The 20949-nt window shown below is 50.0% G+C and overlaps 1 protein-coding gene across 2 annotated transcripts; it reads left to right on the top strand.

The window, feature by feature from the left end:
• The first annotated feature begins 446 nt into the window (after positions 1-446).
• On the top strand, positions 447-20705 carry THRSP (thyroid hormone responsive). Of its 2 annotated transcripts, none has more exons than XM_005612013.4 (3): positions 447-716; positions 16560-17436; positions 20035-20705. In XM_005612013.4, the coding sequence occupies exon 2, from the start codon at positions 16965-16967 to the stop codon at positions 17415-17417; it is 453 nt and encodes a 150-aa protein (XP_005612070.1). In that variant the 5' UTR covers positions 447-716; positions 16560-16964; the 3' UTR covers positions 17418-17436; positions 20035-20705. The 2 variants fall into 2 exon arrangements, with proteins under 2 accessions (XP_005612070.1, XP_023501417.1); XM_023645649.2 differs by having other exon boundaries at positions 594-716; positions 16560-17442.
• Positions 20706-20949: the final 244 nt, after the last annotated feature.

Raw genomic sequence — 20949 nt, 5'->3', positions numbered from 1 at the left:
TTCCTGGGGTGAGGTCTGAAGGGTGAGGAGAAGCAGAGTGGGGTAGGGAGGGGTACACAGGGCTCTGAGGCAGCAGGGAGGTGCTGAGTGAGAAGAGGAAGGGAAAGAAGGAGGTCTGTGACAGGAGCAATGAGGGGTGCCCCCTTTTGATCTTCTTCAGCTGAGGCAGCCTCTGGATGGAAAGACCACAGTATAACCTCCAGAGAATGCAGTGCCTCAATGCACCAACTTCATAATCAATCACTGTGTGCTCTTTGCCCCGGGAAGTCCCCCCACTCTGCCCAGGGGAAGTCTTTATTTAGAAGCAAGTCCCTTTAACTCAGGGAACCTCACATTCTTCAGCTCAGAAATGGCAGTTGTAATGTCCCTACAGAGTCTCTGAAAGGAATGTGTACAGTCACTGCCAGGCACAGGGCAGGCACGGGGGCCCATCCCTGGGGACCCATATCGGGAGAGAGCATGGCTGGGCTTCTGTTTGAAGCCCTCCCCCTGATCCGGCCCCAGACCCAGCAAGCTCCTCTCTGGAGGCAGGCGGCAGCCAGAGCTTCCCGGCTGAGGTTAGAACTTGCTCTGCTTGGCCTTGACTGCAGGGAGACAGACCAAGGCTGGAGGCCAAGTATGCCCTGAGTTCACCAGCGCATGGGCCTTTTAACCCCAAGAATGCCTCTTGCGAGGAGTTGGAGTCAAGATGCCTAGAGACAGGATGGCAATAAAAGGTAAATTATCTCATTTATCTTCACTGCGATCCTATCAGGAAGATTCAAATCATCCCCCTTTTCCAGGTGAGGAAATCGGAGCTGAGAAAGGCTGTTTTTCTAAGTCGGGATTCAAATCCAGGCAACCTGGCTCCAGAGCCTGCTGCATTGGCTACTCCCTGTGCCACCAGACCAGGGCACAAAGCCAGCACTGCCGGCCTCCCGGCTGGTCCTTCTAGGTTTCATCCCCAGGCTCCAGGCCCTCTGTCTTCCACCTGCGTTTGGCCAACGGGAGGCCTAGCAGGAGATCACAGGGCAAGGGGAGGCTGAGGTCAGAGTAATTATTCCTTCGGCCCCCGCCTTGCCCAGTCTCTGTAAGTCAGCTGGCTCCCTCTCCGGAAGGTCCCAGCTCCTGTCAGGCGCCCTCTGCACACAGCTATTCTCTCGGGTTCTGGCAACTTTTCCTCGCCTCCACCAGGCCCCCACTCTTACTAGCCCTGTTGCTCTCCCCAAACCCTGCAGACCTCTGTAAAGAGTCCTTTTACTCAAATCTCCTCGAATATCCAGCTTGAGTAAGCCATCTATGTCCCGATTGTGTGTTCTTGAATGTGTGTGTGTGTGTGCATGGTGCATGTACACATGTGTGTGTACATGTGTGCCTGCATTGTCTCCGAGTCAGCTACTCGACAATTCTTCATGAGTTGGGACAGGAGGGGAACTGATTTTACTGAGTACTTGCCGTGTGCCAGACTCCATGCAGGGCCCCCTTTATACACGATTCAGTTTCATCCTCACAATTCTGTAAAGTAGGTATTTTTAGCCATATTTTACAGAAGGTAAAACTGATGCCCAGATTGGCAAAGAGCCTCATGTAAACTCTCACAGCTGAGTAAGCAGTGAACCAGGTTTTGAAACCCGTATACAGCTGGATGTATAACCCATGCCTGTTAGCCCCTCAGGGTACTGCTTTCCAAAATGCTGGGTTCATTCTCATCCTTTTGGTCTCAGCTTAAATGTCACCTTCCCCCGGAGGTCTTCTCTGACCACTCTATTTAAAGGAAGACACCACTGAGATTCTTTTTCATAAGACATTGTGCTTTTTTCCCCTCACGATGTGTGTTTGTTTATTGATTGAATGTCTGTCCCACTCGTGAGATTCTAAGCTCCATGAGGGCAGCCAGTCTCCATATCTGTTTTGTTCGCCACTCTCTTCCCAGTGCCTAGCACAGTTGCCTGCTACATACTAGGCCCCAGATAAATATTTGCTAACTGAAAATGTGACAAAGGAAAGGAACAAACATTTACTAAGTTCCCGCCCAATGTCAGGCATTTTACATGGATTATCTCATTTCTTCTTCGCAACAATCTTATGAGGTACATGTTGTTGTCCCATTTTGCTGATGAGGAAACGGAGGTCAGAGAGGGAATGTGACCTTCCCAAAGTCACACAGCCTAGAGCTGGAGTTCAAATGCAGGTCTCCCTGATGTCACGGCTGTGCTTGTTCCACGATGCTCTTCTGTCCCCCACACACAGGTGTCCAGAGTCAGGGAAAAGGAGGAGGCGCTGATCTGTGGAACTCATGTGAATCATTTCTGGACAAATAGAAACTTCAGGGAGCAAATACTGTCTGCTGCAGCCACTCCCCTGGGACTGGCTACTCCCAGACCCTCGTGAGCACACACCCTCCAGCCCAGCCAGGAAGCCATCCTCTTCCCTGTTTGCCTTCATGCTCTTGGCCCAGCCCTACCTGGTCTGTGAAACACCCTGTTCCTTGTCTTTCTTTGCAGGGCTGCCCGGGGCTAATAACCTGCTCACCAAGTTCCCAAGGGCAGACCCTGAACACCAGATGTGTGGTGTGTCCCTGAGAGCCTCATGCAGGCCAGTTCACCAGCTGCTGCTAATAAAGCAGGGGGCCCTCCTGCTGAGTCTCCCGGACCAAAAATCAGCCCAGGCTGGTACCTGAGAGGATCTTTTCCTTCTTTCCTCCTTTGCTCTCAGACCCTGCCCACTACCCTCTTTAAAATCATTGCCACCCAAATGGGGGGCTTCTGAGATGCTGGTAATGTTCTTTGTCTTGGGCTGGGTGATAGTCACACAGGTGTGTTTAGTTTTCGTGAAAATTACTTGGGTGCATTCCTCTGTGTATATGCTATGTGTCAATAAAAAGTTCACACAGAAAAAATCATTACTGGGGCCAGCCCTGTGGCATAGTAGTTGAAGTTAGGCACGCTCCGCTTCAGCAGTCTGGGTTCATGGGTTTGGATCCTGGGCACGGACCTACACCACTTGTCAGCCATGCTGTGGAGGCGACCCACATACAAAATAGAGGAAAGTTGGCACAGATGTTAGCTCAGGGCTAATTTTCCTCAAGTAAAAAAAGAGGAGGGCCCGGTGGTAGGAGCCCGACCAGGATCACACTGGAGAACTGGATGGCTTCCACTGCTATGGTCACAGGCGGGCCCCTGGCTATACCAGGGGCAGGCAGAAAAAGAATCCAATCGCTTGGGCTTCTGTGACGGAAGCAGAGATGAGGAATTCCCCCCCCTGGCAAGACTTTAATGGGCATTCCCCCAAAAGAGAGAGCATGGGGTGAGTAGGGGAGGGAGGGTCTGCACTTGGAATCGTCACAGAAACCTACTGCCTGTTAGCGCAGAGCTAAACAGAGCCGAACTCTGAGAAGACCGGGCTGGGGTGTGCCACCCCACTACACACATACCCATTAACAAAATTCGAATCATACCATTTTAAAGATTGGTTTAAACATTTATGCACTTATCTCTTTTTTAATCTGGTATCGTGAGGACGTCCCCCACATTATCGAGTTCTTCTCTACAACATTTGTAATGACTACAAAGCACTGTGTTGTATAAATACATCATAAATCCATTAAGCCACATTTCATTTCTTCGTTCCTTCTTTCCTTTTTCTCCTTTACTATAAATAGGACATAGCACTGCAGTGTGCAGCCTTTATAGCTAAGACACTGTGCAAGGATTATGCACCTTTTTTGAGGCTCTTATTCCTTGTTGCCAAATAATTAGGAAAGCTGTGCCCACACCCCGGACACAGAGGGTTGGGCGGCCCCGAGTATGTTTTTGCCCCATGTTCAGAGTCTGTCGCCTCCCCCCCGCAACCCGGCGGGCTGCTGGGACTGCAGGCAAGGGCTGAAAACACCAGCTGGGCTATAGGCAGGCCTTCTCCACCACCTCTGTCTTGGCGTCTGAAGCACGAGCACTCTTTTCTGGACTGAGCCAAAATATCAGCTAAGGAACTCACCCTACCTCCTGCTCCATCTTTTCTTTCCTTTCTCCTGTCTTCTCTTTCTTCTGGCTTCCCCCTCCCTTTTCTCCCTCTTTTGCCTTTCTATTTTATCCTTCTCCTTCCACTTCTCCTTTCCGTGTCTCCCCTCTGACTCTCGTCTTCTCTCTCTTGGCCTCTTTTTTCTCTGTGTGTCTCTCTGCATTCTCTTCCTCTCTGCTCTTTTGCCTCCACCTTTTCATTTTTCCCCCTGACTCTATCCTTGTTTCTGTCTCTTTTCTCTTTCTCCTCGGGGGGTTTCTGTCCTCCACCCACCACTCCAGCAGGTGAGTCACAATTTCCCCAGGGAGATAAGGCTTGGTAGGCCTTGATTCAATGAGCAATGAATTTGCCTCAAAGAGTAAAGCTAAGAGATCACAGAATTGGGATCTACCTGGTCAACTGGGGTAACTCAGGGCTTCCTGTTAGACTTTTAAATGCACACACCCTCAGTCCCAGCTGCCCCACTCCTGGGCCTTCTACCAAAATATTCCCACATGTATTATGCATGAGGGTATTTGTTGCAGCATTGTTTGAATTATCAAAAAATTGGGAACACTCTGAACGTCCATTAGTAGAGAATGGTTAAATAAATGTTGCTGTCTCCTTCTGTGGAATGATATTCAGCCATTAGAAAAGAATGAGGCATTCACAGAGACAGAAAGCAGATTAGAGGTTACCAGGAGTTGTGGCGAGGGTGGGGGAGAGAGAACAGGGAGCTATTGCTTAATGGGTACAGAGGTTCTGTTTGGGGTGATGAAATGGTTTGGAAATAGTGGTGATGGTTGCACAATATTGTGAATGTAATTAATGCAACTGAATTGTATATTTAAAAATGGTTAAAATGGCAAATTTTATGTTTTTTATATATATATATTCATAATTTAAAAAAAAGAATGAGGTAGAATCATATGCACTAACATGCAAAATGCCCAAGATAGACTAAGTGAAAATGGAAATTACAGACCAAGACATATAGTAAGAATTATAAAATTGTGTGTGTGTGCGCGCGCCAGGAAAAGGCAGTGAGGAAGCATACCACCCTCTTAAGTAGAAGTGGTTGTCACTGGAGGTAGGATTGGCAGGACAGGTAGGAGAAGGAAGGCTTTTTGTCCTTTCTGTGATATCAAAAAGAAGTGGTGGGGTTATGAGCGATTTTGACTTTCTTTTTGGTGTTTTCATATAAAAAACCTAAACACAGTCAACAAAACAAATAGCATCCTTGCCCTCAAAGAGCTCAGAATCTAGTGAGAAGATAGGTATAGTTGGTGATAATTCCAACAAAACACTATTTGTGACAAGGCCTGTGAGAGCACAGTGGAGGGGGGTGTCAGGGAAGCCTTCCTGAAGGAGGTGACATTTTGACTCTGGTCTTCAAAGACCACAAGGCCTCAGCCAAGTGGAGAAGCAGAGCTAAAACTCTTCTGGTGGCAGGAAAGGCAAAAGTGCGAGAGAAAGCATCACAGGCCGTGTCTGTAAAGCCCAGGAGCTGACATGCAGCACGCCCACCGGAGCGGCTGGAGAGGGAAAGGGTTTCCACAGGGGAGGGACCGTCAGATTTGTGTTTTGGAAGGATACGCTGACGAGGTCTCTTCTGCGCTGAGGTTAGAGACACTGCTCTCTGACAAAGTCTGGAAACTAATAAGATGTAAACAAAGACTTTTCCAGTCACCTCAGAATTTCAGCTGAGGCCTCAAAGGCAGAAACAACGCCAGAGTTGCTGCCTCTAAGGGGAGAGACTGGACCACCTGTGCAGGACCCGGAGGGAGAGAGGGCCGGCAGGGCTAAGACCCGCCTTCCTACCCACCTGCCAGCCCCGGAGAGAAAGCTGAAATCCCCCCAGACGGTGGGAGGAGCCGCTCCTCGGAGAGAACCGTCAGAGAACTCACTCCCTCACCTCACCAGGGAGCAGAGGGGCTGCCCTTGCCCTCCTCACACCAGGCAGGAGAGGCTTTCAGAGAACAATGTGGGGAGCACTTGGCCGGGAGGCTCTGGGGTCTGGAGTCTGGCGAGAGCTGGCGAGTGGAGGGGCTCTCGGCAGGGGCTGCACTTCCAGTTGTGAGTGTTTCCTGTGGGGCACATGTAGACCCCCCCAGAAAGCAGAAGGGAGGCCTTCTTGAAAAGGACCCCGTGGAAGAGGGCTTCCACTTATGGATGAGGGGACCAGAGGCGTCAGGAGGGATGCAGAAGCTGAGGGGTCGTAAGCAGCCCGAAGGAGACACCCCCTTTTTTAGGGCTGCTGCAGGTGAACGGGGTGGAGGGTCTCCAAGGAGCCATCAACGTGCTCCTGAGAGACGGTGCCAGCATCTGGCGCCTGCCGCGTCCAGAGAGAGGGCTCTAGTGTCGTTAGACCTAGCTAGCTGTGACTTCGCCTCCTCCCCGCCAAGCCCTGGAGCAGAGGCCGCCGGGAGCGGCCGGAGGAGCCGAGGAGCGGGGCGGGAAGGAGCGGGGCTGACCGTCCCCTCCCCGGCCAGCAGGTGTCCCAGCAGAGATGGCCGCCACTGCGAGAGTTTTGCTGGAACACTGGCCTGCGCTTAGATCCCTGACAATAAACAGGAGACTCCCAGAAAAGCTAGGGGGCCTGCCGCGATTTCATCCAGGAACAGCAAAGAAGCAGTCCACGGAATCCATCCGACTGGGCAGTGATGGGGAAGAGAAACCGGCCGTGTGTTTCACCGAGTCAAGCCCCCTTAATATGCAGCTACGAAATACTCCTGACGCCCGTCTGCGGCGTGGGGTCTCCGAACGAGGAGACGATTTTCCGCCCACTCTCTCCGCCATCCGCCAACCCTTTTCTATGAAGACGAGGCGGACAATCATCGCCTGGAAACCCGTGTGCTCCCGCGGGCGGGGGTCCAGAGCCCCGGTCCTCGCCTGCCCCGCAGCGCCCCCTGCTGGCCAGAGCCGCAGCGGCCGGCGCCCGCTCCGAGCCAGGCGCTGGGGCTGGACCCGGCTCAGCCTTCCTGGAGTCTGTGGCCTCTGGGGCGAGGCATACGTTCAGGAATTGAAACATCAGACGAGAGGTGTGCTCTTGCAAATGGGATGAGAGCCCACCCTCTAGGGGAAGGGGCTGATCTGGTCAGAAAGGTCAGCCGCGGGGGCTGAGGCTGGACCTAACGGGGTGAAGTGGGAAGATGGGGAGCAAAGACTTGGAAAAGTTACTGTGGAGTTTGGGAAGGTGTGGGCGTGCTGAGGAAGCCATCAGTGGTCTTGCCATTTCATGTCTCTGGGCTTTTGCTCAAGCTGGTACTTCTACCTGGAAAACATTTCCCACTTTTCCTTTATTTATTTATTTTTTGTTATAAGTACCTAATGTATTAAAAAATATTAGAGAATAAATATATAAATGTCCAGGTACCCATCACTCTGCTTGAGAAATAAGACCTAAAAAATATAAAGTAGCCATGTCCTTCTCCCTTTTGCCCTCCCTCTTCCCAGAGATGGCTCTTCAAATTCGTGTTTTCATTCCCATGTAAGTTTTTATTTACTGTATATGTATGTATGCACAAATCATGTATAGATGCATGAAATCAGAACGATTGTAATAGACATATCTTTTATTCTATATATACTGTATACTATTAGAGTATATATGCTATATATTTTTAATATATAAATATATATTTTTATATACTATATATACTAGAGTCTTATATAGTATTTATACATATATGTATAGTATATAGTGTATGTACCTTGTGTATAGTGAGTGAATATATATACAAAGAGAGAGAGAGAAACTTTCCCCTTACCATCCTGTATTTAAGATTATTTCTACCTTTCTCCACCTTGCTAACTCCACAGGTTGCTACTCCTTCAGGAAGCTTCCCCAAGCCCCTCTCCTCTCTGCTCCCTGGGCTCTTGTGATACTTACCCGGCGAGGTTGAAGTGGCCTGCCTAGTTGTCTGTCCTCCTCCCGCATCAGGCTCTGAGCTCCCTGGGGGCCAAGACTGTGCCTCCAGGTGTCCCTCCTGCCCAGCTCAGAGCCTGGCCCACAGGTGGAGCTCAGGTTTGATGACCTGCTGGCAGAGAAGAAGGCCTGGAGGCTAGTTGAGGCCTCGAATGCCAGGACGAGGCTTTGCACTTCACCTTGGCTGGCTGTGTTGCAGCTGTACTCTGCGGAGTCTCTCAGGTTCTCTGGCGCTAAACCTGAGGGCTAATGAAAGATAGTCAAGAGGATGCAGCTATCGCCTCCCTCACCCTCCTGCGGCCAGATCAGTTTCTTCTCAATTTGTTTTATTCATTGGGCTTCTGTGCAAAATTTCATTGAAAGAAATATCATGGTATGTAAAAACCAAATTGAAAGGGATAAGGAGTGTGGGGGACCCAATTATGGCTCCCAAAGATGTCAAGGTCCTAATCACTGGCACCTGTGAATGCGTTAGGTTACATGGCGAAAGGGAGTTAAGGATGCAGATGGAATTAAGATTGCTAACCAACTGACCTTGAGATGGGGAGATTATCCAGGTGGGCCTAAAATAATGACAAAAGTCCTCATAACGGGAAGAGGGACAACCAGGGAGATGGCAGTATGAGAAGGATTGCTGGCTTTGAAGAGGGAGGAAGGGGCTATGAGCCAAGGAATGCAGCCAGCCTCTAGAATCTGGAAAAGACAGGAGAACAGATTCTCCTCTGAAGCCTCCAGGAAGGAACACAGCCCTGCTGACACCTTGATTTTAGGCCAGTGAGACCCATTTTGGACTTCTGACCTCTACGACTGCGATATGGTAAATTTGTGTTGGTTTAAGTCACCAAGTTTGTGGTGATTTGTTACAGCAGCCATAGGAATTTAACACGAGGAACCATGGAAGGTATTTGAGCTGGGGAGGGGCGGGTCCTTCTTGCACTGCAGGAAGATTGACTGTGCAGGGAAGAATCATGGAGCAGCCAGAGCACGTGAACCCCAGGCTGGAAAGGGTAGGAGGCCCCCAAAAGATGGCTGGAGATGGATTGAGACCTGGGAGACCTGAGAAGGCCCGGAAGAAGGGTTCATGGGCTGAGTTTTGTGTATGAACTCATGGCTCTTAGTCAGTGTTTCCACCTTCTGCAACCAAGCTGCCTCCCAACAGCTGTCCAGAGTGGAGAGGTGTGGGAAGCATTCCCCCAATCTAGCTGCCATTGTATTGTGACAAGGTCTGGCAATGGAAGGAGAATCATGCAAGGCACTTCTCCAGGGAACATAATTCTTTAAGCAGAGTCCTTTGTCCTCCTTTCTAAAGCCTATTACTGATTAACGTCTTCCCTCTGTCCTGGAAGCCTTGTAAAAACAGGCAGAACTAGCAATAAACATATCTCAAAGAACAAACAGCAGCCCGCAAGGATGAGGGGGTCTATATTCCGTTAATTATATACTCGCTGTCCTCCTAACTTCTTTGAAGACCCTGAAACTATGTAACCTCTTCCTGAACAATCGATATGTATGCTGCACATCTGGTATGTAGATAACCACCTTTGATTGTTACCTTTAGTCACGCACTGCCCCTCATCTATTGTTCCCATGACGACAATAGTTACACAACCTCATGTGATTTTTTTCCTATATAAGTGTACCCTGTCCCCGAAATAAATTGGACTTGCTTGCAACTGCTTTGAGTCTCACATCTAGCACTTATACTTTCGCCGACGCCATCTCTCCCGCGGGAACCTGGACTCTGCCGAGGCTGGACCCCGGCAGAGAGGGGATCCTCAGTCACTTCCGGACTCTGACCTGACTCCCAGCCTGAGGGCCAGCCCTGTGGACAGAGTAAGAACTCCTCTCAGCGAGGGTGACTCGTGGAGCATCTCTGTCGGGGACTGGCCATCTCAGAAGGAGGCAGGTGAGCCAAGGCCCCATCACCATGGAGCTCTCTGGAGTCCTGGGGCTGGCGTTGGCAGCCTCCCCACTGAGTGCCTTCTGTAGCCAGCGCTTCCCCGGGGGCGGGGCAGGGAGGATCTTGGGAAAAGTGTGTTGAATGAAAAAAACGGAGGAAGGAATGAAGAAGTACCTGGGAAGCATGCCAAGGGCAGACAGATCTCTGCAGTTTTCATTCATTCATCTTTTCAGTCTTCAAACTAAGGATACTTTCCTGAGCTCCTGGGGTCATGGGCAAGAGTCAGACCTGTTTCTTGGCCCAGGTAGAGGACATATAGACATGTTTTCTGTGTGAGTGACTAGTCTTGTCTGGTCACAGAATTTTAAAATATCATAGCCTTATAGTAAGTGACGTGTATGGCCTGGTGAAGTCCTTCCAGGGGAGTGAACAGAACATGATGGGAAATTTAAGTTGGAGTCTCAGTGTCTTCATCAACGAAGGGGAGGTTGGGTTGCAGGGTCACTGGAGCGTGTCCAGCTCTGATAATCCAGACCTTTGCAATTGACTGACTTGGGAGCATTTTATCGGCATGCCAGCCACTCTGTCTACTACTCAGCAAGCCCAGAAGCCCTTAGGCTGTCCTGGAGCTAGCTGTATCGGCCTGAGGAAGGACTGGGTCTTCCCAGAACCGGGGAAGAGGTGTGACAGGGAGGAAGTTGGGAATGGAGGCTGGATGGGCAGTCCTGCCAGCTTCCTGGGTCTACTCCGGTCAGCCATTCACGCGGAGCCTTTGTAATGGGGTGGTTCCCCGAACAGCAGAGATACCAATATTCTTGAGTGTGAGAAAAGGCCTGGGCCTCTTGAGGTGACCTGAGGACTCCAGGGCCTCCCTGCTCCCTCCAATAGCTCTTTCTTAGCTGGCCATTTGACTCTTCATGCCTCAAAATCCTCTATTCAGAGGATTGTATATATATTTTTAGCTTGAAAGAGCCTCTATTTAGTCCAACTCCTCAATTTTCCAGTTGGGAAACTGAGGCCTAGAGAGGTGGAATGACTTGCGTAAGGTTACCCAGCGAGTTAGCTGTGCCTTTAATGAGAATAGGCATTCTTTTTTTTTTTTTTTTTTTTTTGAGGAATATTAGCCTTGAGCTAACTGTTGCCAAGCTTCATCTTTTTTGCTGAGGAAGACTGGCCCTGAGCTCACATCTGTGCCCATCTTCCTCTACTTTATATGTGGGACGCCTACCACAGCATGGCTTGATGAGCAGTGCCATGTCCGCACCTGGGATCCAAACCGGTGAACCCTGGGCCACCAAAGTGGATTGTGCTCACTTAACCACTGCGCCACCAGGCCGGCACCACTTAAGGGGCATATTTTATGATGAAGGGCACTGGCTGTTCCCTGTGCCTCGAATATGGAGCTCCAGAAGTTGAGAACATTCAGGTCTCAATACAGAGGCCTCCTCTTCCCTGGGGATAGTAACCGTGTTTGGAGTGAATTCCTGACCCCCTGACCACAGGCACGCCCTGGGGATCTTGTTGAAATGCAGTTTCCCATTCAGCAGGTCTGGGCAGGGCCTGAGAATCTGCATTTCTGATGAGCTCCCTGGAAGTCATTTGTGGCCGCTCTGCAGACCACACTTGTAGTAGCCAGGCTCTACCTCCTTATTTTGTTGTATTTTCTTCTTAGCCCATGTCACAATGTGATATTATCACATTTATCTGTGCCTGTGTTCACTGTGGCTCTCTTCCCAGTGGCTAAAAACTGCCTGGTCCGCCTCATGCCCTGTTATACCCGCCGGCCGAGCGCAGTGTAAACACGCAGTAGGCTCTCAGTACTGAGGTCCCCTGACAACAGCGAGAATCAGGTTCTGGAGGGGAGGGACCATGTCCTGTTTTCTCCTGCCTTCTGATGGAACAGCAAGGGTAGGAGCACACAGCAGGTGCTCAGTGACTAGAGGTAATGGGTGGAGCAGCACCTGACTCTTGACCCCATATGTCCCCTTATAGGTCAGGACTGGAATGACAATGAGAAGAAAAACAGCGAGAGGTCCATAGACATCAGGTGATCTGTATGTGTATAAAAATCTTTTTTTTTTTTTTTTTGCTGAGGAAGATTCGCCCTGAGCTAACATATGTATTAATCTTCCTCTACTTTATATGTGGGTCGCCACCACAGCATGGCTGACAGGTGGTGTAGGTCCACGCTCTGGATCAAGGCCCGTAAACCTGGGCTGCTGAAGTACAGCACGCTGAATTTAGCCACTATGCCATGGGGCCGGCCCCTTAAAATCCTTTTTAAAACTAGAAAACTTGTTGCAACCTTAGTCTGAGTCCATTCTGTAGCTGCCTGGGCTCAAACCCAGCTAGGGTTACTTGGAGTCAGGCAACCCCAGGGCATGACTTGATCATCTTACTCCCTGCACTGCGTTCACGTGGTGTTCTTGGCCTGGCCCTTAGGGGCCTTGACCCCAGTCCATCTGGAGCCAGTTTAGTTTGTCCAGACTGGGTCGTTCAGATACAGTGAGGGTGAGATCACAGGCAGCTCTGGTCAGGCCATTCCAGTAAAGTGCCCCACTCAGCCTCAGTTTCCCTATCTGAGGGAGGAGGTGACACTTGAGGTCTAGTCCAGCTTCTGCTGCTTCCGTCCTCTTTGTTGCCAGGATTCCCCTCCTGCAGTGACCCAGCTGGACCAGATAACCTCCCAACCCTGGAACACGGCATCTTGTGAGCAGGGACACCTGAGTTCAGAGGGCCCTGCTGAACCAAGGGTCGCCTCTCCTGCTCCCTGAGAAGATCCCACATCCCTTCTTTCCTCCTTCCTCTTATCCCTGCTCCTCAAACTACTCTGAGTCTGGCCTATCCCCTTAGATCCCTGTCCTCTGTTCTCTCTCAGAGAAGGCTGGCAACTGCTGATTCAGGAACATTCTTTTGCTGAGGAAGATTAGCCCTGAGCTAACATCTGTGCCAGTCTTCCTCCACTTTAGGTGGGTCACCACCACAGCATGGCTGATGAGTGGTGTATATCCACACCCATGAATCCAGCTCCCGAAACGGAGCAGGCCACACTCACCACCGCACCATGGGGCTGGCCCCTCAGCAACATTTTATCCAGGGCATTCCATCTGCCAGGGGGACCTGGAGGCAGAGTTGGTCTGGAGCCTACTGGTTGGATGACCTCGGCCATGGGGACCCTCCTTCCCCACCTTCCCAGTGCTCCTTGTGTGTTCTGTGCTCATTCACTCACAAGGCTCATTTATTCCCACAGTTACCAGTTTGCTCACTCTCTCCCTTTTCCACAAACACACGCATTTACTCACTCACTCATTCGTGGGGCACTCCCTTCATCCCTCTGGGCCAGTCCAGGAGCACATCTGGGACTAGACTGGCCTGAGATGGGATTAGGATGCACACACAGAGGCAGAATGACACAGCGGGGGACAGGGGCCATGTGCTCGGGGGGAGTCCCCCAGAGTCTGAGCTGGAGAGGCCCTGACAAAGGCCCCTCATTGAGTAGATGGGCCAGGGAGGCCCAGGGCAGCCCCAGGCCACTGGGGAAAAGAAGAAGGAGGCCATGGCTTGCAGGGCACTCCTGGCCTGCCTGCCACACCAGGACCAGCTCTCCCAGCCCTGTCCGCAGGTAGGACAACATTGTTTCCAGTTCCAGGTCAGTGACCTTGGGTTAAAACCACAAGGACTAGGGCAGGGTAATGTCCTCAGGGACCTGGACTATGGATTTAGAAGGAGTTACACAACCAGGGCTGGAAGGGCTTCCCTTCAGAGTTCTCCAAACTCCTCGCTTTACAGAGTGGACACTGGAGCCCAGGGGGCCTGCTCATAAGTGGGCCTGGCAGAACCCCAAACCCAAACCGCAACGGCCAGCATCGTGGTGTTTGGCTATGCCTACTGCTCAGCCATCCTGGATGTTCACGCATAAGGGAAGCCCCGTTTTCCCGAGGAGATGACATTTAAGAAGGTTTCAGAATGTTTTCTCCAGTAAAAGTCAAAAGCAAACAAACTAAAGAAATAATTTAGGGCTGGAAACGAATTAAGCAAACGTTTACTTAAGTAATCTGCTAAGATTAAATTCTTTCACTTAATTTATTAATTTAGAAAACTTGCTCTTTTCCACTCATAGTTTAGGGAACAATTTCAGGAAAATTCTTCATGCTGCTGACTGGTGGAGGTATTATTGAGCGAATGTGTCTTGTCACCAGTTTTGTTTTCAGTAAAGTACTGGGGAAGCACCCTGTATCATGACGACTGTCAGGACAGGAGCACAGCACGCCCTCCGTCTCTGAGAAGTCATGCTGGAAAAGAGCCTCACCTCAGAGTCAGGTCCGTGAGGTTGCATGCAGCTCCTGGGTGGCCATGTGTGGCTGTAGCTGCTTGGGCTCCCTCATCCACAGGGACCTCCCTACTGCCCCCCACCATCACCAAGGCAGGGGACCCTGTTTTTTCCAGGTGACTGGACATTATGACCAAAGACCCTAGAATGTATCAAGAAGTGAATCTAATGGTCATCATTCGGCCAGTATTTACCGAGCATTTGCAGTCCTGGGCCCTGGGACGGGTACAAAGCAAACTGGAATGTGTGTAGCCAGTCCTAGAATGGAGGACTAAATGAGGAACTGGGGGAGCATACGGCAGGAGAGGGGAAGCGGTCAGGAGACAATGCACAGGTGTCGAGGTCTTGCAATATACTAGTATTCCACGCACATCCTCTCTAGTCCTCATAACTACCCGTGGTTGGGAATTATTACCCATTCTGACTCCTCCCTGCCTAAGAACTAATAGTGTTCTCAGGCCAGCTACTTTACCTTCCTAGGCCTCAAGTTTCTCCTCTGCAAATGGGGACTGCCTGCCACATACGATTATTGGGAGCATTGAGTTCTGTTTTAAGTGCTGGGCATAAATTAGTTTAGCATAGCAAGCCCTCAGTCAATGTTTGCTCTTATTACTATACCATAGGAGGAAGCTGAGGCTCAGAGAGGAAGAGTGACTAGCCCAGGGCCACACAGCCGGCGGGAGGAAGAGCTCTCCCATGCTCTCTGTTCTACTCTGTGACCTGCAGTACAGGAAGATTTAAAGTGGAAGCTGGACCCTTCACAGCAGGCCAGTGGCCTGGACTTGGCTGCCCTCTCTGTCCTGGAGATGCAAGGTCAACTGTCCAGCCCACAGCCAGCTCACGAAGGGGACATGGAGAGAGGCACGACCTCCGCTTTCCTCTGAGGCCTGGAGAGCTGGGCTGAGCCTCCTTCCTGTCATGTCTGAGACCCTGGGCAAGTGCCTCCCCTTTTTGAGTCTCAGTTTCCTCATCTGAAAAGGGTGGTGCTGATGTTTTTCTGCCACATAGGGCTCCTGTGGGGATCGAGTGAGTTAAAGGCTGGGAAATGGTTTTTCACACTACCCTGTTTTGCTAATATAAGCATAGTTTAGGCCGGTGACTGAGGTGAGGCAGATATGACAATTTAATGGGGAGAGGCTAAAGGGAGGTAGAATTCAGTTCAATGTAAGGAGGAACTTTCTCATAGCTCTGGCCATAGGAGTGGGAGGGAGTAGGGGAGAGGATGGCTGTCAGTCAGGGGGGTGCAGAGGGGGCTCCGGCCCTGGGGTGGGGGTGAAGGTGGCTTAGGTGAGATAGGATCGTCTCGCTGTGCTCCCCTCCTTCTCTCTCCACCCTCGCTGGGACGGGAGGTACCTAGCAGACCTTTCCACCCGAGGTGGTGTTGTGAGCAGGTGCCTGAACCACAACGTAGAAGGTCTTGTTCACTCGACTTGGCCACTTACTTGCTGTGCACTTTGAGCCTCTCCCTGGGCCTCATTTTCCTAGTTATCTCATAAATAAATATAGCGAGTTTGCCAACTGTGATAATGTGGCTCTGCAAAGGATTATTATCTTCTGAGACTGTTGGTCAAAGGACTAGGTCAGGGCTGAGTGGTTGAGTTGGCACGCTCGGCTTCAGAGGCCCAGCTGGTTTGGATCCTGGGCACGGACATAGCACCGTTCATCCAGCCATGCTGAGGCAGCACCCCACATGCCACAACTAGAGGGAGCCACAGCTAGAATGTGCAACTATGTACTGCGGGGATTTGGGGAGAAAAAGCAGGAAAAATAAAAAGAGAAACGATTGGCAACAGTTGTTAGCTCAGGTGCCAATCTTTAAAAAAAAAAAAAAAAAGGACTAGGTCAGTGGTAAAGAGGAAACATTGTAACTTGTGGAATTACAGGCTAGAGTTGAGCGGGACCTCAGCATTGTTCTCGAATCCACATAGATAATACGTCTGGGGATGGTGCCTTGTGGTTTACAAAGCATTTTCTTTAGCTTTGTCTTGTTTGATGCCCCCCAACACCACCTCAAGTTTACAGACAAGGGCACGGGCACGGTTAACTTGTATGATTTATGCAACATCACACATCAGTCTAGGTTACTGAGCAGAGGTGGGAGAGAGGTGGTCCTGGGCAGGAATCCCAGTTCCAACGTGACCATGGGCAAGTTACTTTAGCTGTCTGCACCTCAGTTTCCTCACTGGTGAAACAGGAATATTAACACATTCATCATAGGGTGGTGGTGAAGATTCAGTGGGATAACCCCTGAGAGAGCTTAGGGCAGAACTTGACGCAAAGTAGGTGCTCAATAAGTGCTAGCCAGCAAACAACCAAAAACACAGCTAGGAAATTGCAGAACTGGGCTTCTGACCCCTGCTTCAGTGCTCTTTGCCCCACACAAAGCTATTTCATTTCATGACCCTCCTCCCTTGTTCATTTCACAGCCGAGTTACCCCAGGTCAAAGGGAGCTGCGCAATAGGAAGCCGGCAGAGAAGAGGCTGCTTGGTCTCAAGTGATCTGAAAAATTAATTGCTGCTCTGGGGTTGAGTGGACCAGTTGCCAAAGTGAAAAGCTTCCCTCTAACTGGCCCTGTAAGCTGGAGGAGGAGGGGCCAGGATCTTGCTGAGCCAGAGTGCTGAAATGACAGACAGAAGTCTGGCAGTTCTGTTCCTGGGCAGATGGATCACCTGATGTAGATGTTAGGGCTCAAGCCCTGGGATTGGCCTAAAACAGGGCTTTGTTGACCTTGGCATCCTGTCAAGCTGCGGTCACATCCACACGTAATACTAACAGCCTAGAAATAGTGCTGCGGTAGCCTGCCTGACTCAGCGTGAACAAGGAAGCCGCCATGCAGGTGCTAACCCAGCGCTACCCTAAGAACTGCCTGCTGACCGTCATGGACCGGTACTCGGCCGTGGTGCGCAACATGGAGCAAGTGGTGATGATCCCCAGCCTACTGCAGGACGTGCAGCTGAGTGCACACGGGCTCCAGGCCCAGCCTGGGACCCCTGATCTCTACAACTGCTTCACCATGCTCAAGGCCATCCGTGTGGATGTGGACCATGGGCTGCTGCCCCGGGAGGAGTGGCAGGCCAAGGTGGCAGGTGGCAAAGCCAGTAAGGCTGAGGATGAAGCTGCAGAGACAGAGGAGGCCGAGGAGGAGAGGGTCGCGGGACAGCTGGACCTAGAAGCCCAGTTCCACCTGCACTTCTCCAGTCTTCATCACGTCCTCACCCATCTTACCCTGAAAGCCGAGGAGGTGACAAGGAAATACCAGGAGATGATGGGAGAGGCCATGTAGTCCTTGGACTCTACGGAAGGTAATGGTAGGCATGCTAGTAGATGTCAGGATCCTCCAAGGGACATTCCAGGGGAGGAATGGGAGCAGTGGTGGAGCCCAGGGGAGAGGGAGAGCCCAGTTCTCAAACAGAGCCACCCTCACTGCAGGGTGTTGGGACCAGGACCTCGGAGGGCCCAAGGCCAGACCTGCCTTACTCTCTTTCTGACCCAGAATTGGTGGGTAATGGCCGTCAACTGTCATGGAGACAGAAGGGAAAGTGGCCTGCGAGTGCATACCTTATGTGCACATTTACGTGTTTATGCATGTATGCATTTACTAGTAAGTATGCAAATGCGTGAAACTGTGTGAACTGGATGAGAACATTCTCACCATCAACTTCATTAAGAGTCTGATTAAGCTATGCACTCTCTCCCCAGAGTCCAGGTATATAGACATGTAACTATACATATGATTTCAGGGGATGTGCTATTCACCAAGGCCCACCCACAAATCCTAAAATAAGAATCCCTAGGAGCCGGGCCAGTGGTGTAGTGGTTACATGCACGCTCCATTTTGGTGGTCTGCGTTCGTGGGTTTGGATCCTGGGCACGGACATATACACCACTCATCAAGCCATGCTGTGGTGGTCTCCCACATACAAAATAGAGGAAGATTGGCACAGATGTTAGCTCAGGGCCAATCTTCCTCACCAAAAAAAAAAAAAAAAAAAAAAAAAAAAAACCAACCCTAATGTCATATATTAATAAGAGCTTCCATTTTAGCACATAGTAAGTGCCAGCACAGCCCTTAAGGGCTTGACATAGATTATCTCATTTAAGCATCATAATTCTATGAAGATAGATTTTTATTACTTCATTTTACAAATAAAAAAACTTAAGACACGTGTATTTACTCAGGTGGTGTCCATTGTGAATTCTACTTGTGTGTGGCAGTGCTTTCCAACATCTTTTCAAGTCACAGAACATGGAAAATTATATTTATATGGCATCTGGGGGTACATCGGTGAGGCTGCTCACAGTATTCCTGCAATGGGCCAGGGTACTCTGGCCATCCTAGGTTGCAGCCAGCCAAATGGAAAGCCAAAAGACTGCTCTCTTGGCACTCTAATCCATTCTAGGCACGCCAGCGTGGAGGTACGCCCATTGGGAGGCCCCATTGGGAGGACATATGCATATGTGTTGGAGTCTGAGCCCACATGTCTATGCACAGAAGGGCTGGGGTTGTGAGTGTGGATGAGCAGCAAGCTAGACAAGCAGGTGGTGGGACCTGGAACAATCATGGGTGGGTCACTCATGGGCAAAGATCGGGAGACATTTGGCCACGGCACCTGCTAGTTTTGATCCTGTGCTGCTCCCACAGACTGGCTTCATCAGTGATAAACCACATCCATGTCCGTGGGAATCTCAAACCCACCTGAGCTAGGTATGTGGGGCAGGATTTTTAGCCCCATTTTACTAGTAAGGAAATTAAAGCCAGAGGATTGAAGTGACTCACCCAAAGTCACCTAGTAAAAGGACAAAAGCAAGGAAGGCCCCAGCTTTGAGCTGGCTGTTCTCTCCTTCACACCCGCTCTCTGCCGTATTGTGCTATCTTCACAATCTACCCGCAGGCTGCTCTGTCATGACGGGGAATGAACACAGACCCTGAACACACAGCCTACAGAGAGCTCTGCTCTGGTCTTTCTCGCAGCCATTCTTCCCTCCTCAACCTCAAACCTACACCCAAACTGCCAACTTCAACCCTGCTTCCCTCTCCTCTTGAGGCTCCCTGGGTGTGTTTCAGAGGTTCTTCTTGAATATGAGTGGGCTGGGTCAACAGCTATGGGTTCAAGTCCTGGTTCTACCACTAAAGAGCTGTGAGGCCTTGGTTTAGCCAGCTCAATTCTCTGGGTTTCAGTTTCTTCACTGAATAACATCAGTAGGAGTAAAAAATAACAACTGGCACTTGAATAGTTTTATAGTTTAAAATCACTTCCATATCAATTATCTAATGAAATTATCATCCCCTTTTCCAGATGAAAAAACCAAAGGCCTGAGAAGTAAAGTGAGTCCATGGTTACTCAGGAAATGGCAGAGCCAAGATGTGAATGAACCCTGGCCTAACTCGCATCTAATTCCTTTCCTCTACACTAGTGCATTTCCTTAGCGCCTTAGAATTCTGCAGCCTGGCTGGAGGTGGGAATTGGGAGTGGCAGAGTGAATAGAAACCCTACTCCTTGACCAACCAAACGGCTTCAAAGACGAGCAAATCGACACCATAATGCTTCAACACTCCCAACCTGATTTTCGTGGAGGCTGTATGGTTATAGCAGAGTTTAAAAATCTGGGTTCTTGTCCTGGTTCTGCTACTGACCTCTGTATGACCCTGGACAACGTATTCACCTTTCTGCCTCGCAGTTTCCCTGTTAGTAAAATGTAGAGGTGAGACTAGAAGAGTTGTTGCAGCTCTGATAACCTGATTCTTCTTACAGTGCCAGGACACTGCCAGAGCTGTCCTACAGCAACACCATTGAGCCTTTTCATTAGTCTTCCTACTTCAGTAGGCATGTGATAGTATCTCATGATACTATCGGCATGAATTTGTACTCACTTGTTCTTTACGTTTCTGCACTCCACAGATCACTCTATGTGATAGCAGGCAGACTCTGTGAGGAGGACATGGAGCTGTTCACTAGCCCTGATGCGACCAGAAAGGCCTGGACCTGCAGCTGGAAGCGAAGGCGACTTGGTCCTCTGGGAAGCTTCCCTCCCTCCCTCTGGGCACCAATTCATGGCCTTTCCACCGGGTCACTTTAGGGATGCTTGTTGCTATCCACAACTCCCCTCATTCCTCTGACAAGCTTGGGTGGTGGCCAGTGGTTCACGAGGGAACAGATGTTACCTGACCAGTGTGTGGTCTGGTAGAAATGGCGTGGGTTTAAGCATCTGCCCAACCAAAGTTCCCATCCCTCCTCTTGGCAGTCATTCAGTATGTGATCCTGGGCAAGTTATTTAATCCACTGGAATCTAAATTTCCTCATCTATGACGTGGGGATAGTATTACCTACCCCACAGAGAGGTTATGAAAATTAAACAAGATGATGAATCAAAAGCACCTGGCACCTGAGAGCTCTTATTCTAGCCTGTTTTCTTCTCAGCTCACCTTGCATTTGCTCCAGCTGTTGATTTTACTCTCCAGAACCAAGGGAGAGCAGAATGCCTTGGGATGAGTGGTTCACTCTTGTACCTGCCAAGCACAGGTGAACTATAAACCTGTTTATTGCAGTAGCAATAAAAAAATAATACATTAGTACATATCTTTATTAACTTCTAAGGTACTTTCTCACATAACGCTTTCATTTTTAGCAAGTGGGACTCAAGAAAATAGAGATGGAACTCATCTGACTTTCCCCAGAAACCATATGCTGATATTCATACTGCCCCTAATTTGAAATCACATATAAACAGAGAAACAATTTTATTAATCTCCAGAAACTAATCTGATGATAAAATCTGAGCTTGGAAACAAAAATCTCTTTGGACAAGCATTTGGA

This window comes from Equus caballus, chromosome 7 (genome assembly GCF_041296265.1).
Source record: "Equus caballus isolate H_3958 breed thoroughbred chromosome 7, TB-T2T, whole genome shotgun sequence".
NCBI classification, from domain to species: domain Eukaryota; kingdom Metazoa; phylum Chordata; class Mammalia; order Perissodactyla; family Equidae; genus Equus; species Equus caballus.
This window is presented reverse-complemented; position numbering and strand designations above follow the sequence as displayed.

Coding starts and splice junctions, on each gene's coding strand:
- THRSP (XM_005612013.4), top strand. CDS start 16,965: ATGCAGGTGCTAACCCAGCGCTACCCTAAGAACTGCCTGCTGACCGTC.